Source organism: Rhipicephalus microplus, chromosome 3 (genome assembly GCF_043290135.1).
Source record: "Rhipicephalus microplus isolate Deutch F79 chromosome 3, USDA_Rmic, whole genome shotgun sequence".
NCBI classification, from domain to species: domain Eukaryota; kingdom Metazoa; phylum Arthropoda; class Arachnida; order Ixodida; family Ixodidae; genus Rhipicephalus; species Rhipicephalus microplus.
The window spans coordinates 39,771,768-39,791,505 of NC_134702.1; the positions used below are offsets into that span (position 1 = coordinate 39,771,768).

The window sequence follows — 19,738 nt, forward strand, 5'->3', positions numbered from 1 at the left end:
ACCTCGTTGCGATTTTTAACGCGACGGTAGTTCTTGTTTGCCTCAAATCGCTAAACACGAGGGAATACATTTTTGATAGGACGCGAGTAGTGCTGCTACACGTTTATTTGTTTAAACGGACGCTGAAAGAAAACGAAACACGTATTGTTTTTAGGGGGCGCGGCGTGCGTACTTGGAAGATGGTTGGCCGATAATCAGATGGGTGCAGTGTAAATAGAACACGCTCGGGTCGTCGGCATGCAGGGTTTCAGATTGTCGGGCTCCTACATTTAACCAAAGACAGCCCTCGCAATCTGGCTTCGCGTTTACCGAGTGGGACGCGCGTGGCGGTGTCACAAGAATGGTTCCGCTCTGGAAAAAGGCGACGTCCCCGACCATTGAGGAAGCGGCGCGGGACATTGTCGTCAAGCGCTCGCTGACCAAACAGCTCGCTGGCTGCGTGCGCGACTTACAGCAGGAGCTGGTAAACGCCGAGCCTGTCATCACGGGCGGCGAGTCAGTCTCCAGGGTTTGCTTCTGTCTCGAGGCCATCTTCATCCACGGTCTCAAGGACAACATCGTCAAGAAGATGTCCAGCGTGTTCGGCAACTCCGAGAGGCTGCCGACACCCGACTTCTGGCCCGTGGCGATGGTCTACTCGCACAAGGACGTGCTCGCCCAAATCGCCGGCCTCAACCAGATCAGCACGGATATCGGACGCTGCCGAGCCTGGCTGCGTCTCGCGCTCAACGAGTCGCTGCTCGTCAGCTACGTCGAGGCCATGATACAGGACCCGAAGACACTGCGCTGCTACTACCGCCAAACTGCGTACATGGCCGACCGGGAACAGCCCGACATCGTGAAGCAGTTCCTCGAGGGCCTCTCGGGTTACTCTTTCAGGCTTCCCGTCAACTGCGCCGCTCTCAACTGCTGGAACACCATGCCGCTGCAGCTGGCTGGCCTGCTCAAGTCGGCAGAGCGGATGGAACCCGTGATGCCTGCGTACGACGTCGCCGAATTCTTCCAGCACGAGGCGGGCCAGTCGAGACGTATGCGCAGCAAACTGTCCATAAGCTCGAGCCGTGCCATGACGTCTTCCATCGCGATCCAGGCGAGCGAGCCGCCACCCTCTGAATCCGAGAAGCAGGCGCACAGCGTGGGCTGCGGTAGCGACAGCGGCGTCGACGTCGCGATGGCGGGCGCTTCGCTGCCTGCAGGTGCTGCATCGTGCGCCGCCGAGCCTTCCGTGAGCGAGACGAACCCCGACGTGCCGCCGGAACAGACAAAGGTGATCGAAATCAAGTCTTGTTCTTCGCCCGAGGGCGCCGCCGCCACTTCGGCCGGCAGCAGCATCAGCGCGTCGCAGGTGCGCGAACTCCTGCGAACCCTGAACCTAGACGCCAACGAAGGTAGCGCCGTGGCGCAGGCCGACGTGTCCGGGTCGCCGGCGTCAGTGCCCGACTTCGACCTGCTGGACAAGTTCCCGCATGAGTCGCGTAGGTCCTTCGGTAACGTCCTGGACCCGACTCAGGGCTGGTCTTCGCCCTTCGAGGACGAGTACGAAGACGTGGGCGCGACTGCCGACAAGTCTGACAACTCAGACGACCTGGAGCAACAGAGCTACGACTCTCTGGTGCTGAGCTACACGCAGAACATCAACAACCAGGTGTGTGGAACGCCAGAGATGAGGGACCTCATCACATCGGCCATCAGGCCATATCCAGAAAGCCAGGCAAGGAATATTTTGCGTTGTCACAATTGCCTTTGCACTGCATCGTAACTTGTATTCAAGATTATGAAGCCATGCATGTTTTCGTGTGCCCCATGTTAGCGAACGGTTCACTCATTTGTAGCTATCAAATGACCAGCCTCTGCTGAAGCTTTGCTTACCATTTTCAATGCTCGACAGCCATGTGTTGTGTTACGGCCTATCATAACAACAGCAGTGGTGCCATGTTTTATTTTAGGAAGGCGCTATCTGCTAGGTGTGCCACTTAGCTAATACCCGTGCCACACGGGCAGAAAAAATGGCATTTACCCCCGAATGCCTTCAGATTTATTGCCATTCGCGCGGTGCCACACGGGCGAACAAAATGGCATTCATCTGAATGCCATTCGAATGCCATTCGCCACCAACTGCCTTCGCCAGAACTCAGTTGACTGAGAAATGCCTACTCTCAACAACACAGCTCGCGAAGTGCGATTTACCTGAAAGTATATAAAACAAATCGTATTGAGCTAAAAATGAAATTTCCCGTCTTTTATTTGCACTAAAGTCTTAAAAAGATGCTTTGAACGTTATACGAAGAAAATAAAGTATTGATAATGAAACGCTTGTCAATTTTAGTGTCTATTTACGCTGTGGATCTGACTAGTGTTGGCTTAGGTTGCTACGGTCGGCTGCAACGTTGTAAAACAAAGCAAGAAACTAAAACTTAGGACAGCGTAATACGCTTATTTCTACATTTGATGATTATCTGATGTGTATGAAGCTTGTAAATGCTTCTTAATTTTTTTATTGCTATTCACTCAATGCTCACTTGGAAGGTGCTGTGATCGACATCATGAAGTCAAATGTCATTCGCTTTGGACGTGTAGCAGCGCCGGCGAAACGAATGTCATTCGGGAACTGAAGGCCTTCGCCACCAAATGTCATTTTCTATGCCCGTGTGGCACGGGTATAAGTCTCGTTCATATCACGCCTAACACCATTCATATGTGGCGTGAAGCCTATTACTAGCATGGAGCACTAGATTAGAGATGCATGCCTGTAGGGAGCCACCATCGTCATGCCTGTGTCATTTCCAAATTTTATTGTGCCTTCGCAAGTGCTTTTCATATTAAAATTCACAAAATTCACTTCGTGGGGTAGCATTGGCATCCTTTTGCAGTGTTCTTGCTATAACAGTATGTGTCAATAGTACATCACATTCATGCATTTTGCTACAGGCGACACCAGGAAATGCATGTGTAAAGGCTGACGACCAGCGGTCCAGTGCAGACTCCCTCGATGAACTGGCAGACTTTGAGGTGGTTCCGACTGAGAAGGCACCCGATGTTCGGACGAACCAGCTGCTCTCGCTAATGGACCACATTCAGCAGGAGAAAGGCCTCGACCAGCAGGGATACGCCTGTCGAGGCTGCAACTGCCCCATTGGCATGATCTACGGTGCAAGCTCTGTGTGTTCTTACGACGGCTATTCGTACTGCCCGGAGTGCGGTGGCAGCGAGTCGAATGTGATCCCTGCACGCATAATTCACAACTGGGACTTCCGCAAGCACCCTGTCAGTCGTGAGGCTAAAGAGCTGCTCAAGAAATATGAAGATGAGCCTCTGCTAGACCTGAGGATACTGAACCCTTCGTTGTATGACGCTGTACCTGAGCTGGCCGCAACGCAAGTTCTTCGCTCGCAGCTAGGTTTCCTGCGGCCTTACCTTCAGACGTGTTCGGAGGCGGCGTCTAGTGCACTCCGAAAGCTCATTTGGCCTAGGGAGCACCTGTACGAACATGTTCACCTCTACTCGACCTTTGACCTTCTACAGGTGCCGTCGGGCACCTTACAGCGAGCTCTAGAAAAGGCGATCAAGTTTGCTCGCGGCCACGTTTTGGACTGTAACCTGTGCGCAGCAAAGGGCTTCATTTGTGAAATATGTCGGGACCCCGCCGTCATCTATGCCTTCGATACGGATGCGACCTACCACTGCAGTGCGTGCTTTGCAGTGTACCACCGCACCTGCATCGAAGACGGCGGTCGTGTCTGCCCAAAGTGCGAACGGAGGCGTCAGCGAATGGAGCAGGAGCAAGGTATGGTGCTCTGCTCTGCTGGAACAGACTTGACAGCCGACAGTGCCTCTTCTTTGGCCTCGTGAGCCACATTTACTGGTGCCGGACGAGGGCATAAGTGTGTTGCAGCTTCACAGAGCTTTTAAACTCGAGTGGTTTTTAATCAAATTTCGACAGAGAGAGAATGTCAAGGATATAGGCGGCAGCCTTACTGCACTGCCGAGCTGTCCTTGGGCCTCTCGCCAAGCAAGCAAAAAAAAATTTTTTTAATGAGGCCTTTTTATTTCACACTGGTGCCTACACGAATAAATGTATGTGTCTGACAAATATGTTGACAGAAATCTCGTAATATATTTTTATGTGATAGACCTTGCCTGCCTTGATCCTGTATGTTGACATGCAAAAGGCTTGTGCAATGAGTAAAGTACGAGAACAAAAGAAATACGGTTTAGTAAATTAAATTCTTTTGTACAATGTGCTTTATTGTGCTGAGTTGTCTTGCTTCCTCTTGACGTCTGCAACTTTGTTCACCTGTATTGCGATGTGACAATGTTTTACACAGCTGTACAGTGACGTTCTTTACCAGATCCTTTTCCGTTTTTTTCTTTGGTGCGATACTTTTCCACTGATGCCGCTCGGCATTATGTGAGGGTGCACGTGTGTATCCTTTTTGTTTCCATTGCGTTTTCATTTTGACACACTGCGCAGATCTGTAGGTTTGCGTTGTGTACAGTGTTGTTTCGGCTCTCGATAAGTCTCTGCACTCGCAGACCAGTAGCAGCTTATCTCGCACGATAGCGTTCCCCCTAGCTTGTTTATAGGACTTGACTGCCTTGGGTTGATAAGGCATATGCTCTGTTAACGGCCAAATGCGCACATGCCCACGCTGGCCTTTGGAATGTACGTCATACGCAAGCCAACGTCGTTCCCTTTTTTTTTTAAGAGGTTTTGAAATCGTCTGTAAATAACACCTGCAGGTTTCGCTGTTCCAGCTGATGCACTGGAGTTGTAGCAGTTAGCAACACTGTGGTCTATCTAAGAAATAACAGAGCTTGAATGACAAACCAATGGTCTAAACATTTGGGCAGAATCTGCTTGGGAAAATGTGAATGCATTAGACATGTTCTTGTTGCATTGATAGCCCCCCCCCCCCCCCCCCATTCTGCACATACAATGGTCCTGCTTTGCATGTCAATGTTTCATCACTTTTATATACTCGGAAAAGCAAACAAGAAAATGCCATTAGCCTTGGCCTCCCGGAAGTTCAGTGCTCCCGGTGAAGCCCGTCTTGATGCCGACTTGTGTCTCAGTCGGTCGAAAACAAGTGCTGGATCACTTTTTGGTGAAACTTGACGATGGCCGACGAGATGGCCAGTATGGAAAGCCCAAGCCACATACCGATGTGGCCTTCAACGTAGGTGATGAGGCCTGGAATCTAGTCAGTTGGAAAAGATTCCGTTATAAGATTCACTGTTGCACACAATCGAATGGCTAAGTTCAGTTGGCGGGCATTCATGCATGCAGTTTAGTGAAGTGTCATTCGGAAAGGAAGGTGCTAGTGTGCGACATGTTTGTAAAGGGTGTTCTTTGTGGGATATGGCGTTAAGTATGAATAAGTACTTGGCTTAGTCGCCTGTTAGTCCTTGGACCGACGATAGCTGCAAATGTTTGGCCTTCGATTACCTGAGTGGTAAAATGCATTGCGAGGATGTCTCTTTTAACTGCGGTCCGTATGGAAAATGTATAACGAACACCATAAATAGCGTCGCATGTCATATTATTGGAAAGCTCACAATAATTGGTGACATCTTTCCAGTAATACGTTGCTGGTTAGTGCCACATTGAGATTATCATGTAAAAAATTTATGGTGATGGAAGTTGAGGATGCGAAGACATAGAAGTCCTTGCTCAACAGAAGCAAACGCTCGGAGCTAGGATGCAGCAGGTAATGCGAGTTGCCGAGATAATAGTCTAAACTATCCACTCCTCAGTTTTTTTTCGTAGCGTTTGCACGATCGTAGTGCCTAGTGGAATGTGTGAATCTGTCGTTTTTCAAAGCACCATGCGTTTCCAGATCTTGTTTGATGTGATAGTATTGCTTGTGATGCGCTTGATATTCATAATTTTCAAATTCTGAATTGTGTATGAGAGATGACGCAGCAGAATTAGGTGATCCTAAGAATGCCTTTTTTACTTATGCTTGAGCAGTAGACCTTTTTTTTTTATCCTTATTACTTAGTAGTATTCTTTGTGTACCAAAGCTTTGTGATATTACACATACGAAGCAGTTGCACAGGAAGGTGCTTCATTGTCATGTACTTCCAACGTGAAAGCTCAACCAGCTTTTATTATGTGTAACAGAACGAATTCTATTAAATGTTGATACACGAGCATGTTTTTTCTATGCTGCATAAACCTGAATTTTCTAATTATATTGCTGTCCATCTTGATGTCGAAAATCTCGCTTCATACTTATGTACAGGCCAACTCACTGCTACGGAGAACACACACATGTTTGCAATCAATGACATTTATGGTGTTCAGTGTAGGCTAGGTTTCCCTATCTAAAGAATCTTTGCTTATGATCATACATGAACAATGCCTGATCAACATCTCATTGTTGCCTCGACAAGCGATTAATCCAAAATGAAGGGTTGTTTGCTGATATATAAATATTGACTAATCAGAATAATGATTTATATGTGCAGGGCTACCTGTTCATTCTTCAGCAAGTTGCTGAAGTTATTCTGGCTCAGTAGTTATCTGCTTGATGGGTAATCAGGGAGAAACTGTCTGCGAGAATCGTTGCTCCTGCCAGTCGCGAAGGGTGAGCAGTAATTAAATTTTTGTAGGCAAAAGGGTCGTGAGCCTCTAAATTAATGCTGAGTTGTGCCTTCTTTATGAACCTATAGTGATGGGTGAAGAAACTGCCAGAAAATGGTGCCAATATGTCGGAAATGGCCACATGACTTGCACGAAGGAATGTTGAGTTGCCGGTTCAGCATCAAGACCGATGACACCGTTCAACAAGCGAACCGAGATGTGCGATTGGATCAGCGACTGACAGTTCGTAGTCTGTCGGATTTCTTTTTGTTAACCGCTCTACAATTTACACGATTGTAACAAAGAAAAGTTGAGAATTCAGAAAGTATGTCCAGCTGGGTACCAAAAATGCCTACCGACCAACTCAAACAGTGAACATTTTCCAGGTGGCAAGCTTTTATGCTGTGGGACTACGAAACTGGTGCAGCAATACGAATAGAGCTTCGGAGGTAACGGTGATTATGTAGAATAGTGAACTAGGGTTGTACTAAACTAAACCGGCCAATAGGAATTTTTACTATGGAATATTTATTTTATGGAAAGCAAAGGGCCCTCGTTGAATGGCCCACATATTGGCCCTCTTCTGCGTTTTCACGTTGGCCATGCTTATGCTTGAAATTGCACTGCACACTATTCACGTCTGAGTGACATTTCAGTTCACTTGCTGTCGAGCCTTTGCTATCTACTTTTGGTACTACAAGGTAGCACGGTAAGGAAAGACATTCATGGTGGAAACGAGCTTGAGGTGGCTCACTGAAATCTCACCTCCATTCTAGGATAGCCGCTGACTGTTTTTCGCCGGTCTGAGCCCATCTGAATGACTAATTCAACGGCATTCAGTCTGCAAATGACAAATGTTTGTGTGAGTGAGATGTAGAAAAATTTGGTGCTCTCATTGACTCGGAAGACACGAATGCCACTAATGCACACTCTTACCTGCTGGCATTCTTCTTTATCTTGCCCACCACATTAGAGTAGGTCTTGTACCTTATCTCGCTGTAAAAGGCATGTCAAGGTGTCAATTTCTATTCTGATTTATTGAAGTGAATGCCAGGTGATATGTTATAAGGGCCTAAAGAACAGCGCACTACAACACCCTGGTTGCTTTTCATTCGGGAAGGGATTGGGGAAATACAAAGGTACACATTGTAGCATTGCATGTTTTCTCTTATATATCAATAAACACCCATTTATTCAGCGCCTTTAGTCGTGTTGGATTTTGAAAGGACTATTAGCAGCAACAACGAATAAATTTGGTTGATTAAAGAGTTTCAGAGCAGTATCGGAAATTTGGCAACAAAAAGGAGGGGGGGGGGGGGGGGGTCGGTTAACAGAAAAGATGAAAGGCAATATATTTATTGGCCGGTTACCGCTCCATCTTTGTAAAACCAGAAATTTTGAATTAGCTGCATGCGTTTGGGCCCTAAGCCGAGTGTGTAAACTAAGTCGAGCCATTATAGTAGCTTTAAGTTAAGGTATTTGTGAAGACCCTGAATAAGGTTGATTTGCATGTGCGATCGGTAGATATACACACTTTTCACGTGCGTTATAACGAATGAATGCAGCTGTCTTACTGGCAAGGCTGGGTGCAGCTGGCGAGGCACTTTGGTCTCCATTGGCCTACCTTCATCAGGTGGGTGCATTGTACTGCAAAAAATGGTGACGTCATATTTACGTGTCATTCCTACCCGAGATTCAGAACTAAGCGCGCAGTACGTAACGCAAGAAGGGAGTATAAGACGCTTTGCGGAGTGGTCGTATTTTGCAGAGAAAGTTGGAAAAGCGGGGCGCAAAACACTTAAGGTAAGTGCCGTCAAGCTGTCTTCTTGAAGTAGAGCTTGGTTCAGCGATGCAGATTAGCGCGGGCGATTTTCGCAGAGCGCCATTCGCAGTGCGTAGTTAATAGCGCCACCGACCAGCTGAAAGCACACAGATCAAGATACGCAGGCAGATAGGATGCGTAGGTTACTGGCAGCAAACGTAGGCTCTGCTATATTGTTATCTGAATGCTTAAAATTGGAGTAATTTGACAAAAAAAAAGTATCTAAGCACAGTGATAAAAGCGATTGCGCACGCCTTCCTGATCATATGCCACGGACAGAGCCTACATATGCCGGTGGTGTCTATTTAGCGAATAAACGTGTTCATGCAAAACCCGACTGTAAGCGCCACATGAATATTCAACACGTTTGTCAGTTTGGCCAGCAGCAAACTAATATCAGACGGCGCAACTACACAAATGCAAATTATGTGTATATTTGAAAAGACCGCGCAGGTCGCGATGTTTTACCGTGATCAAAGATGTCGCATAGGTCCCTGTGCCTTTCGTGTCGTAGGCCGTACAGCTTAGAGCTGCAGTGGCAGTTTTGCAGCCAGTGTTCCATGAGACAGTTTTCCGAACATTCCTAAAAAAAGAAAAAAAAAACAATGCACGTTATACGTACATTTATATATATAATTGCTTATAAAGTTGCTTTTCATGTAGTCCTCGTTAGTATAGTGGTCAGTATCCCCGCCTGTCACGCGGGAGACCGGGGTTCGATTCCCCGACGGGGAGTAATTTTTTTATTTGTTGTTTAACAGAACTTTTCGTGATTGGTTTAGTCACCTTGAGCTTATTTGAAGGGAGAGAGAAAAAAACTTTATATATATACAGGGAGGATGTGGGAGCTGACCTGGTGTGAACCACCCCTCACAAACTACTCATTGGGCTACTCATTGCAGAAGCCATTTGGCGTCCAACCCGACTCGGGCTCTGTTTACCAGGGCCTTCTGGCTCGCCAGGTCGAAGCAGCCGAGCAGGGCCACCTCCCAGTTCTCCCGGGTGGGGTTCAGTTAAGGTGGCGGTTCTGCTGTCGCCATATTGCGAGTAGTTCTGGAAAAAACACCAGACGGCGCCACCAAGTCAGGACTGGAAGGCCAACATTTCGGAGGTGAACTGCCACAAGTGTGCCGGCGCACCACACTGCATGACGAGGGGGTGCAAATTGCGCTGACACGGTTCGAAGAAATGAGGCACTGAGCAGGGGCTTTTTTTTTCTCCCCTTCAACGACACCTCCATCTCTCTCCATGCTCACTAGCCCCTGACCCCTACGGTCGCTGCTTTTCAAGAGATCCCAGGGGTTGACTGGCATGCCTACACCATGTGAAAGATGTCCGAAGACTTATCCGCACAGTGCGGGCATTTTCCTGTACAGGCAGGATCGAGAACTGAGCTGCATTTCTACGGGCCTTGTCAACCAACAAAGCACTTTACAAAGAGTAATCGCTGACCTCGAGGAAATAATTTCTGCGGGAATTCTTTAGGTACACACCGTGAACTAGATTAGTTCACTCTGGTCTAGGTAAAATGATTCTTATGTGACGTCGTTACGACGTCGTTAACGCGTGACATGCTAACTGGGGCCTCCTCAATTGTAAGACAGGGCCCATAACGGTGTGTAGTGTGATGTTCCACGCATACGCAGAAGATGGGTGAGGTGATTAGTTGTATGTATACACGTATTACTGATGAAAAAATTAGAGACCCCCACCCCCCACCCCCTAAATTAAGTAGGCTTTTTTTTTTTAATTTAGCGCCAGCGGCCTCACGATACGTGTGGGATTCATTACCTTGCTTTTTCCGTACGAAAGGCTACGTATATCACAATCCACAAAAAGTGGAATCTGCCTGTGCAAACTGATTACTTGTAATTAGGGATGGGCTCGTACCATGACCCCCCCCCCTTTTTTTTTCTCTTTTCTTTTTTTTCGCCCAGAGATATGCACATATTTATTTCCATTTAAACAGAGACTTCAACTTAGTATGACGGCTACGCGAATATGCTGGCGCGTAACGAAGTTGCACATCAAACAACACGCTAGGGTTGCCTCTCGTGCTGTCATTTGCACATTTTATTTAGCCAGAACACTGTCTCTTCGTCGCAATTTCAACTTAGGCATCTTCCTGGCGCTGCAACTGCTAGCTTACAATATAAGAATAAAGGTTACTTAAATTTCAGAAAGAGATCTTTATTTGGCTGCTATCGTAGCCAGAAATTTTGTTGGGGGGGGGGGGGGAGGGGGGTTCGTATGAAATGGGCGCTGGTGGGCAGACGTGGCCTAGTGTCAATTTGGAGTCTGCATGCCATGACAAAAAAAAAAAAAAAGAAATTAGGGGAAAAAAAGGGGGGGGGGCGTGGACCCGGCTTCCTGTGTGCCATCCTGGCCGCGCCATTGAGAGAGGGGGTATACTTTGTGCCCTTGTGCGTGCGTTTGCATGTGTGCGTGCATATATATCCACATGCAAAATTGAAATTAGGGGGTGGGGGAGTTCAGCCACTTCGTACATGTGGCTGCACCAGTACTCTAAAAAAAAAAAAAAGATCGGGTAAAAAGAGTGTCCCTATGTCCCACTACAATAATCATCATTCGGCTTGCTTGCACTTCCTTTCTTGAAAATTCGGCGCTGGTCACTTTCCTATCAAGAAAGTTGTGTCACGTTGATAACGTGCATGTCGCCTGTGACCTGAGAGTGTCGGGCGTGCAGTGATAGTGCAAGCAAATGAACGCAAGATAATGATTGATATGTGGGGTTTAACGTCCCTAAACCACGGTATGATTATGAGAGACGCCGTATAGTGGAGGGCTCCGGAAATTTCGACCACCTGGGGTTCTTTAACGTGCACCCAAATCTGAGAACATGGGCCTACACCATTTCCGCCTCCATCGGAAATGCAGCCGCCGCAGCCGGGATTCAATCCCGCGACCTGCGGGTCAGCAGCCGAGTACCTTAGCCACTAGACCACCGCGGCGGGGCTGAACGCAAGATAGATGACGACATGCTCGTTTTACGCGATTTTTTTTCTTTCAGGAAGTGGTACACCGCTTCCTTCCATCTTTTTTTTTTTTTTTCTTGGGACATCACAGCCACCTCCGCAGTGGAGTGCACCGGAACCGGAGTTGACAAATGGCAGATTAACGGAAATAGATGGGCATCTTCTGCGAGAGAAGTTTTGCGTAGGGGCAATGATTTCTGCTGGCTCAATATGATGCGTTTGTTATTTCGTTTTCACCAAGACACACGGATGTTCCGTGGAAAACGAGTGAACGATCAAACCGTAAGCGTGATATATGCTGCAAGTCGAGGACATGCTTGGAGCTTTGTGTGAATGAATGAATGAATGAATGAATGAATGAATGAATGAATGAATGAATGAACGAACGAACGAACGCCGCGCTGTCACCTCCGACTGCATGATGTAGTGCTGGTAGCCGAGCTTTTTGGAGAGCGTCACGTAGTCACTGCACATGGTCTCGTACGGGTACGGCAGGGAACGGCTGTCGGTCTGAAATAAACAAATTTACAGTGATCAATCATTGGCACCAATCACTTACTGGCCCGCCTCCGTTTGAGACAATCATGCGTGATTTATTAACAAAGCGACTGGAGCTTTCTTTTTTTTTCAATATGATTGGGCGCCCGCATTTGATTAGAGTGAGACTAGGAGGAGGGTGGGGGGAGGTGAGGAACTTATACTTTGTTGTTCGCTCTTTTCTGTTGTCAAAGATAATAGATAACTAGCATGGGCGTCGCAATAAGGGCACTTGCATTTCTCGAGCAAAATCTGCACTCTCCCCCCCTCAAGCATCAACAGCGTTCCGCCCCCCCCCCGCCCGTCCGCTATATCACAGGCTTCGCACCCCCCCCCCCCCCCCAAAGACAAAATGCTGACGACACCTCTACTAACTATGCTCAAGGCAAATATGTGTTAATAAATATCTATAATACCTCCACATGCTTGAATGCGAAATTGGTAAATTTTTTTTCGGCGCGTGCTACGTCTACTACGTCTACGATAATCGCAAAGCTGTACAAAAGTATAGGCCTATCCCTCTCTGCTCTCTATCTTTCATCTCCCCCATCCCCCTCCCATGCGCAGGGTAGCAAACCGGCTGCCTATAGGCTGGTTAACCTCCCTGCCGTTCTTTTCCTCATATTTTCCTTAATTCCTTCAGATAGTATACTAATGAAGCTATATTGCACCCTTAGTAGCGTAAACTTTTTCTGGTGTCACTTTTTCACTACATTGCGCACACATCATCGGTCAAGCGCCATGATCTCGTTGCCTAGCGTATACGCTTTGAATGCTCCAATCAGGGACCAGAGGTGGCAGGGGCGGCGCCAGGGGGGGGGGGCAAGGGGGGGCTGGAGCCCCCCAAAAATTCTCGCCTGTCCCCCCCTATGCCTACCCAAGTGCCCGGAAGCATATATTGAAAACCTAGTAGGAGCAGAGCTAGCTTGCCCCCCCCCCCCCCCGGAGGAACTCACTTTTCGTGGTTGCCCCCCCAGTAAAAACATCCTGGCGCCGCCCCTGATCTGAGGTGGTCGTGACGTCACCTGGTAGGTGGCGATCTTGTACTTGTACCCTGCTCGAAACTTCATGGTGCTCCGTTCACCGTTGCCGATCACATTCTGCTGGTGGAAGTGGCCCATCAGGAAGACCGTCTCGTTGTGGGCACGTTCACTGCGAGCGCTCACCGACGCCAGCATCTCTGCGAGCGCAGTCAATCAATCATTAAATCGGCAGTACCATCAACAAGCTAGTGAATGAAAACTATCCCAACTTCGCGAACAAGGAGGGGGAAGTTTTCGGCGGAAGACTAACTAATCGGGCAATGAGGGAGGTGCTAACAAAAGTTCTTCGTTCTTGTGATCCCGATTTGGGACAAGGTTATTTATGCATCGTCGTTATTTAAATACGGTTGGCTCCAGTAACATGTGGGGTAGCGAACCTGTGCCTTGTCTATGCCAAACCGCTTGACGCTTATAAAACAAACGTTTTCTTAGACGCCGGACGGGTGGTCATTCCGCTGTCGCACTGTCAATAACTATTTTGCCAGTGCGATAGAGCAAGCAATCTTCTATAGAAAAATGAAATACCAAGAATGGGAAAAGTGGACGTTGGAGTGGAGGGGGGAGGTGCTTTTACAATTAGCGTGATGGGCGCGAGCTTACTGTACTTCCAGGGCGACGGACAGTCCCAGTAAGGGCTGGTGCGGTTCCTCGCCAGGTCGAAGGTATGACACACGGTCTCAAAGGCGAGAGTGTACGAGGGCTGCCACCTGCGTAGTGTCGGACAGGACACGAGATGTGGGGTTATCGCTTGACGTGCTTATTTATCCTTTGAAATTACCAGGTTAAAATGGCCCTGCAACATTTTTCGAGCATGGTCAGAAAATACTGCCGATTGATAGTAGAGGCGCCCGAGAACACGCTAGCCAAATATTATATCGCACCATGCGGTCTGGAATTTACAATAAATTATCAAAGCCAGCTAAAAATGCTTTCTCTTCTCTCGACGAATCGCGTCATAAGCCCCAAAATCACTCGTAGTAAGCCCATCTGTAAGCCATTGGCTGATTTGAACATGGCGCGCTCAATTGTTACAAAGATCGCCACTAGACGCCACCACTTGTCCACGCGCGCGCGCCCGCGATCACACTGAAAAGCCACGTATTCGAAGAAAAAAAAACAAAAAGGTGCTCAAGGCCATGAGTCGCACGTGAAGTTTTTGTTTGCCCCTCCCATCCCTCCCTGCTTAGCTTCCAGCGCTTTCGTCGGGATCAGAGAAGAGAGTATGCGATTGCAGCGTGTGACAAATCTTTGTAACGCCGCTCGTACTGGACGGATTCTTAAAATTTTTGCGGCGTTGAATTTGTGAGGCAATACGCTTTTCCAGTGAATTCATTCCGTGGTTACTCAAAAAAGTGTTTCAGGGCCCCTTTAAGCTGTGCATCGCGCTTTAAACGCCTGATTCGTGCACCCCTGGTATGTTTTAAAGAACTGCAATAGTGTATCGAGAGAAAGGGCATGTCACGCATTATGTAACAGTATCTCTAAACCACCCAAAGGTCGAAATTTAGTTGTGACAGTTGTGCGTGAGTATTCAGTAAACACGCAGCCGTGAGAATTGTCCGAAACAGTGCCGTAATGGAGGAGTTACATGTGTTTGATCGTACGAAAGAAGCTCCGATCGCTACCTTCGCTACGTTCCATACCTGTCCTGGCCGAGTGCTCCTCTTCACCGTGCCGGGAGACTGGGCGACAAGCCCGTGCTCCTGCGAGCTCAGAAACTGTTGACATGTTCGGACGCGAGCAGTGACGTCACGACAACGCTGGCAATACCGAAAAGCCCGGGTAGCACAAGGAACCGTTTCGATTTATTTTGTGGTTGCCCCGCGGTGCCTATAGCGCTGTCGCATTTGACATTGTTGATCGTGGCGGCATTCTGAACTCCGATGCGTGCGATTACTTGAAATGTTAAACAAAAATATCGTAGGTGGTTTAGGGACCCTTCTGAATACATATTCAGCGGGTTCAAATGCCTTGGCATGAAGAAGTTTTGATAAAGTATAAAGTACAGCAAGTTACAGTGCGCTGAACCAGGTGTTTCTTATAAGATCAACCATTTCATATTGAAGGTATTACCCATCATAAATTTGATTACTTGCGCGATTGGTGCATTAGCGTTTGGCATTTATGACATTTAGCATCGAACAAAAGCCCGCGTAGCTTGTTGGCATGATTTTTCCCGCTTTCTCCAAAATTTAAGAATATGGTTCGGCCATATTTCGACCAACCTGTACGTTCGCTGGACAAAGGCCCGTGGCGTCAATAACGCCGTTTAACGGGTCTAAATGCATAACAAGTGTCTACTCTCACAAGTCTTTCACGTCATGTGTAGATTAGCAAAAAGGGAATTTATGGTTTGCCTGACAAGAACAACCATCAATGATGATTGAAGAGCAAACTTGCGGATGATCTGGCGTCCAAAAAAAGTGAAGTTATTCGTAGCCGAGGTTAAAGTTCGCGCGTATATCCTAGGATTTTCTTCCAGGAAACCGAGTGAATCATAAAATTGAGGCATTCCCCAGAGGTTTTCAGAGAACGTCTTGGGCAAAATTGAAAATATTATTGCGATATCAATTATATATGTGGGCACTCTCGACGGGGTTTCACCGTCCATGTCGCCATCATGTTCCGTATTAATTCCAAGTTGATAATATCCTCCCGCGCATCGTACGTTTTACTAGCGTGTAAAAGCGTGTCAGCGGGGGCGAAGATCGCGGCCAAGCAGATATGACTATAGAGCCGACCCATCTTTGTTGCGTGCGAGGTTGTAGGCGATAACATGACCCCGCGTGCCAGGCTTGCTGTTGATTGTTACTCAAGCAGAGATAAAACGCCCCGTCCGTCTTCAAGGAGCATGAAGGAACACAGGCGGGGGGGGGGGGGCGATATTTTAAAAGCTTACCCCCGTATTCACAAACGCTCCTTGATTCGGCTTTCACCCTTCACTTGACAGAGTTGCGCACTGCTCCGCTGCAACGACGCTGCGCTACTCAAGAATAGCAGCAAATTATCACTTATATGTAGTGACTTTCCCTGCCTACAGATGGCGCTCCCATCGGCATTTTTGAGTGAAGGTTGAGCGTTGAGTGAAGGGGCGTTCTAGAATACAGGGGTTAGACTTTCAAGTCGTGATCGCTGTCACACGCGTTACCTCGGCAGGCATCACAGGCGGATCGTATAACCCCATCTACGCGAAGGTACTGTGCGAAAAGTGCTTCACCTCATGGAGCGGCCGTACTCTCTGACACCAACGTTTTGTAGAGTTAACGTGAGACCAGATCGGAAAAAGTTAGCTGCCAGTCTTACTTCGTACAATGTTGAAACGTGCTCATATCGCATTCATTACTTCGTCCCTGCGGTTCTCTGTTCGATCTATGAATCGGTCTGGCTTTAAAGATTCTTGCTCACAGTTCGGCACAGTCGAAGTCCTGGCAGGCGGCGTCGCCCGATACGAACTTGCAGTCGAAGATGACGTCCTTTCGAGCGTACGAGTACTCGATCAGCTTCACTGTCACTGTGAGATAGGCGCCCACGATGCGTTGCTGTGAAAAGATAAGGCGGACAAAGGGAACGAGACGTACTTTACTTATGTAGAAAACAGAGATAAATAAAAGTGAGCGAAATGCAAAGAGGTCAACGCCGCATCAAACGCGAGGAATACAAAGCAAAAGGAAAAGTGAAATACATTTACACGAATCTACACGACATTTATAAGAGTATATATATACGTGTGCGAAAATGGTTCAAAAAAAGAGCTAAATGCAGGCCCACGTTACCGAGTCGTTGTCGCTGCAGTCCATAAAGCTGTGCTCGCTGCACAGTCGAGTCATGTTGTAACTGTAAATTGAGAGATGAAAGACTCCATTAGACAATCCAGCTAAAAGCTGGGGTATCTATCTATCTATCTATCTATCTATCTATCTATCTATCTATCTATCTATCTATCTATCTATCTATCTATCTATCTATCTATCTAATGACGCCAACTAGCATTTAGGCCAAGAAATACACAAAGTAAACGATTAGGTTAAATATGGCACACATGGATATCAACCAAAATGGACGAAGAAAGCACCTATGTTTCAATACTGATTGTGGACCTAGTTGGTACATGCTTAATCACATGCTTTGACCGCAAATAACACAAACACAAAGTAAAGGAACAATACACAACGACAAGCACAAGCGCCTTGTCTTTGTGCTTGTCGTTGTGTGCTTGTGCTTGCCGTTGTGTGTTCCTTTACTTTGGGTTTGTATCATTTGCGGTCGAAGCGTGTCATTAAGCAAGCACCTATGTTTTGGCGGAGTCTGATCCCGCAACCTTCATGCTACGCGTCCGATAGTGAGCTACGATGGCAGGCGTTTCCCCTTCTGCACTGTTGGGTATTTTTGTGCGTGCAGTCTGGTATAGTGGGAAAAGTGCTCTGCAGAAGACTTTTTGCGAAATCTCATGCGACATAAGCGCCAATACATACATACATACATACATACATACATACATACATACATACATACATACATACATACATACATACATACATACATACATACATACATACATACATACATACATACATACATACATACATACATACATACATACATACACATTGTAACGCACTCTTCAATAAACTCTTTTAATAGGCTAACGTAGGCAGGGCGAACTTGTGCCCGAGAATAATAACACAGCTAGATTGTCTCGAGGATTCACTTCTGCCTCTTATTCTACGTTCTTCTATTTTTCCAACACGGTTCGCGCGCAGCTGGGTCCCGCAGGCTCGTGCGTCGCAAACCATCTAGAGGGCACAAGTATCGGCTAGCGCGCGCAATTTGAAGTCACATTGTGTCATTGCCCCCCTTTCCAGAGTGCGTCGTCCCGAGGCTTGTGTCGAACTGGTTGCATGGCAGTCATTCACAAACCCTCGTCGTGGATGTCGTTAACGTCAAAGAACGTTGTGTCTTCGGCGTTTCATTGCCTGTCGTGATATGGTTTCATCCTGATGACATGCACAGTTACCGTGCAATGCCGCCGTCGGGATGAAATATCCTGTCCCTCTGGCATAACTTCGTAGTTGAGCGAGCCGACGCGGCGGAGCACTCTGTACGGATCGAAATAGCGGCGAAGCAGTTTTTCTGACAGGCCACGTATTCGTACAGGAATCCACACTCATACTCTGTCTCCTGGTGCGTACTGGACGTCTCTCCTTCGCAGATTGTATCGATGCGTGTCGGTTTTCTGCTGTTGGAGAATGCGATATCGTGCCAGCTGTCTGGCTTCTTCTGCTCTTTGCATGTAGTCGTGAACGTCATAGTAATTCTCGAGCGTCTCGTCAATAGGTAACATTGCATCTAAAGGTGTCGTTACCGTCCGGCCAAAAACAAGTTGGAATGGCGTCATCCGTGTTGTCTCTTGCATCGCAGTGTTACAGGCGAATGTTACATAGGGTAATATTTTATCCCAAGTACGGTGTTCTATATCAACGTACATTGACAACATATCAGCCAGCGTTCTGTTCAGTCGTTCCGTAAGACCATTTGCTTGAGGATGATATGCCGTCGTTTTGCTATGACTGGTGTGCGTCAATTTCATAATAAATTTCATCAGCTCGGCCGTAAATGCAGCCCCTCGGTCCGTGATCAACGCTTTTGGACCTCCGTGCCGCAGTACGATGTTGGAGACGAAGAATTCGGCTACTTCAACGGCTAATCCTTTAACAAGAGTCGCTGTCTCGGCATATCTGTTTAAATAGTCGGTCGCAACTATTATCCACCGTTTTCCCGATGACGACGCAGGAAATGGGCCCAGTAAGTCCATTCCCACTTGTGTGAACGGGGCTTCTGGTGGTTCTATCGGTTGAAGGAGACCTGCTGGTTTTAGCGGTGGCGTTTTACGTCTTCGGCAGTCTCGGCAGGTTCTGACATAGTGTCGTACAGAGCTAAGCAACTTCGGCCAGTAGTATTTAGTGAGGATGCGTGCTAACGTTCTGCTTACTCCTAAGTGTCCAGCTGATGGATCGTCGTGGCAAGCCTCCAAAATCTCTGGTCGCAGAGGTGAAGGGACGACAAGCAGGAATGTCGATGTATTGTTGTCAAAGTTCCTTTTATACAGGATGTTGTTTCGTAGTACGAACGCTGACAAGCCGCGGACAAAAGGTCGTGGAACATCGACAGACTGTCCTTGTAGGTACTTGATCAACAGGAGTATCTCAGGGTCGGATCGCTGCTGATGTGCCATCTCTGATGGTGTCACAGCCCCCCAAAAATAAAATCTTCACCATCCTCGGTGGAAGCAGAAGCAGCAAGTTGAATCGGAGCACGTGACAAGCAGTCCGCATCACTGTGCTTGCGACCTGACTTGTACACAATCGTGATATCATACTCCTGTAATCGCAAGCTCCATCGTGCAAGCCGTCCACATGGGTCCTTGATATTAGCCAGCCAGCATAGCGAATGATGGTCGCTTATAGCTCGAAAAGGCCTACCATATAAATATGGTCGAAACTTGTTGATAGCCCATACCACGGCAAGGCATTCTCTCTCGGTCGCTGAGTATAGTTCACCTCAGCTTTCGAAAGAGTGCGACTGGCATACGCAATGACTCGTGCTTGTCCGTTTTGCCATTGGATGAGCACGGCCCCAAGACCTAAATTGCTTGCATCCGTGTGGATATCGGTGTCCGCTTCCTCGTCAAAATGCGCCAGAACAGGATGGCTTTGAAGGCTCTTTCGTAGTTCATTGAAGGCATCCTCTTGTTTTG

At 47.6% G+C, this 19,738-nt stretch overlaps 2 protein-coding genes and 1 non-coding gene across 3 annotated transcripts in view; 2 read left to right on the top strand and 1 right to left on the bottom strand.

Moving 5' to 3' along the window:
* The first annotated feature begins 189 nt into the window (after positions 1–189).
* Plekhm1 (Pleckstrin homology and RUN domain containing M1) lies at positions 190–6,195 on the top strand. Its single transcript, XM_037427625.2, has 2 exons — positions 190–1,711; positions 2,929–6,195. Exons 1-2 carry the CDS (start codon positions 341–343, stop codon positions 3,847–3,849), a joined length of 2,292 nt encoding a protein of 763 aa, XP_037283522.2. The 5' UTR covers positions 190–340; the 3' UTR covers positions 3,850–6,195.
* Positions 4,955–19,738, bottom strand: part of LOC142803690 (uncharacterized) — a 30,444-nt gene continuing 15,660 nt past the window's right edge. The window contains exons 10-19 of the mRNA XM_075889282.1: positions 16,758–16,818; positions 16,390–16,523; positions 13,585–13,691; positions 12,967–13,121; positions 11,813–11,914; positions 8,877–8,991; positions 8,161–8,233; positions 7,523–7,582; positions 7,352–7,427; positions 4,955–5,198 (exon numbers count right to left, since the gene is read on the bottom strand). Of these exons, the coding sequence (XP_075745397.1) occupies positions 5,070–5,198; positions 7,352–7,427; positions 7,523–7,582; positions 8,161–8,233; positions 8,877–8,991; positions 11,813–11,914; positions 12,967–13,121; positions 13,585–13,691; positions 16,390–16,523; positions 16,758–16,818 (1,012 nt within the window). The 3' untranslated portion in view covers positions 4,955–5,069. The remainder of the gene's footprint in view (positions 5,199–7,351; positions 7,428–7,522; positions 7,583–8,160; positions 8,234–8,876; positions 8,992–11,812; positions 11,915–12,966; positions 13,122–13,584; positions 13,692–16,389; positions 16,524–16,757; positions 16,819–19,738) is intronic.
* Positions 9,072–9,143, top strand: TRNAD-GUC (transfer RNA aspartic acid (anticodon GUC)). The gene has a single exon. It is a non-coding gene; the product is annotated as a tRNA-Asp (tRNA).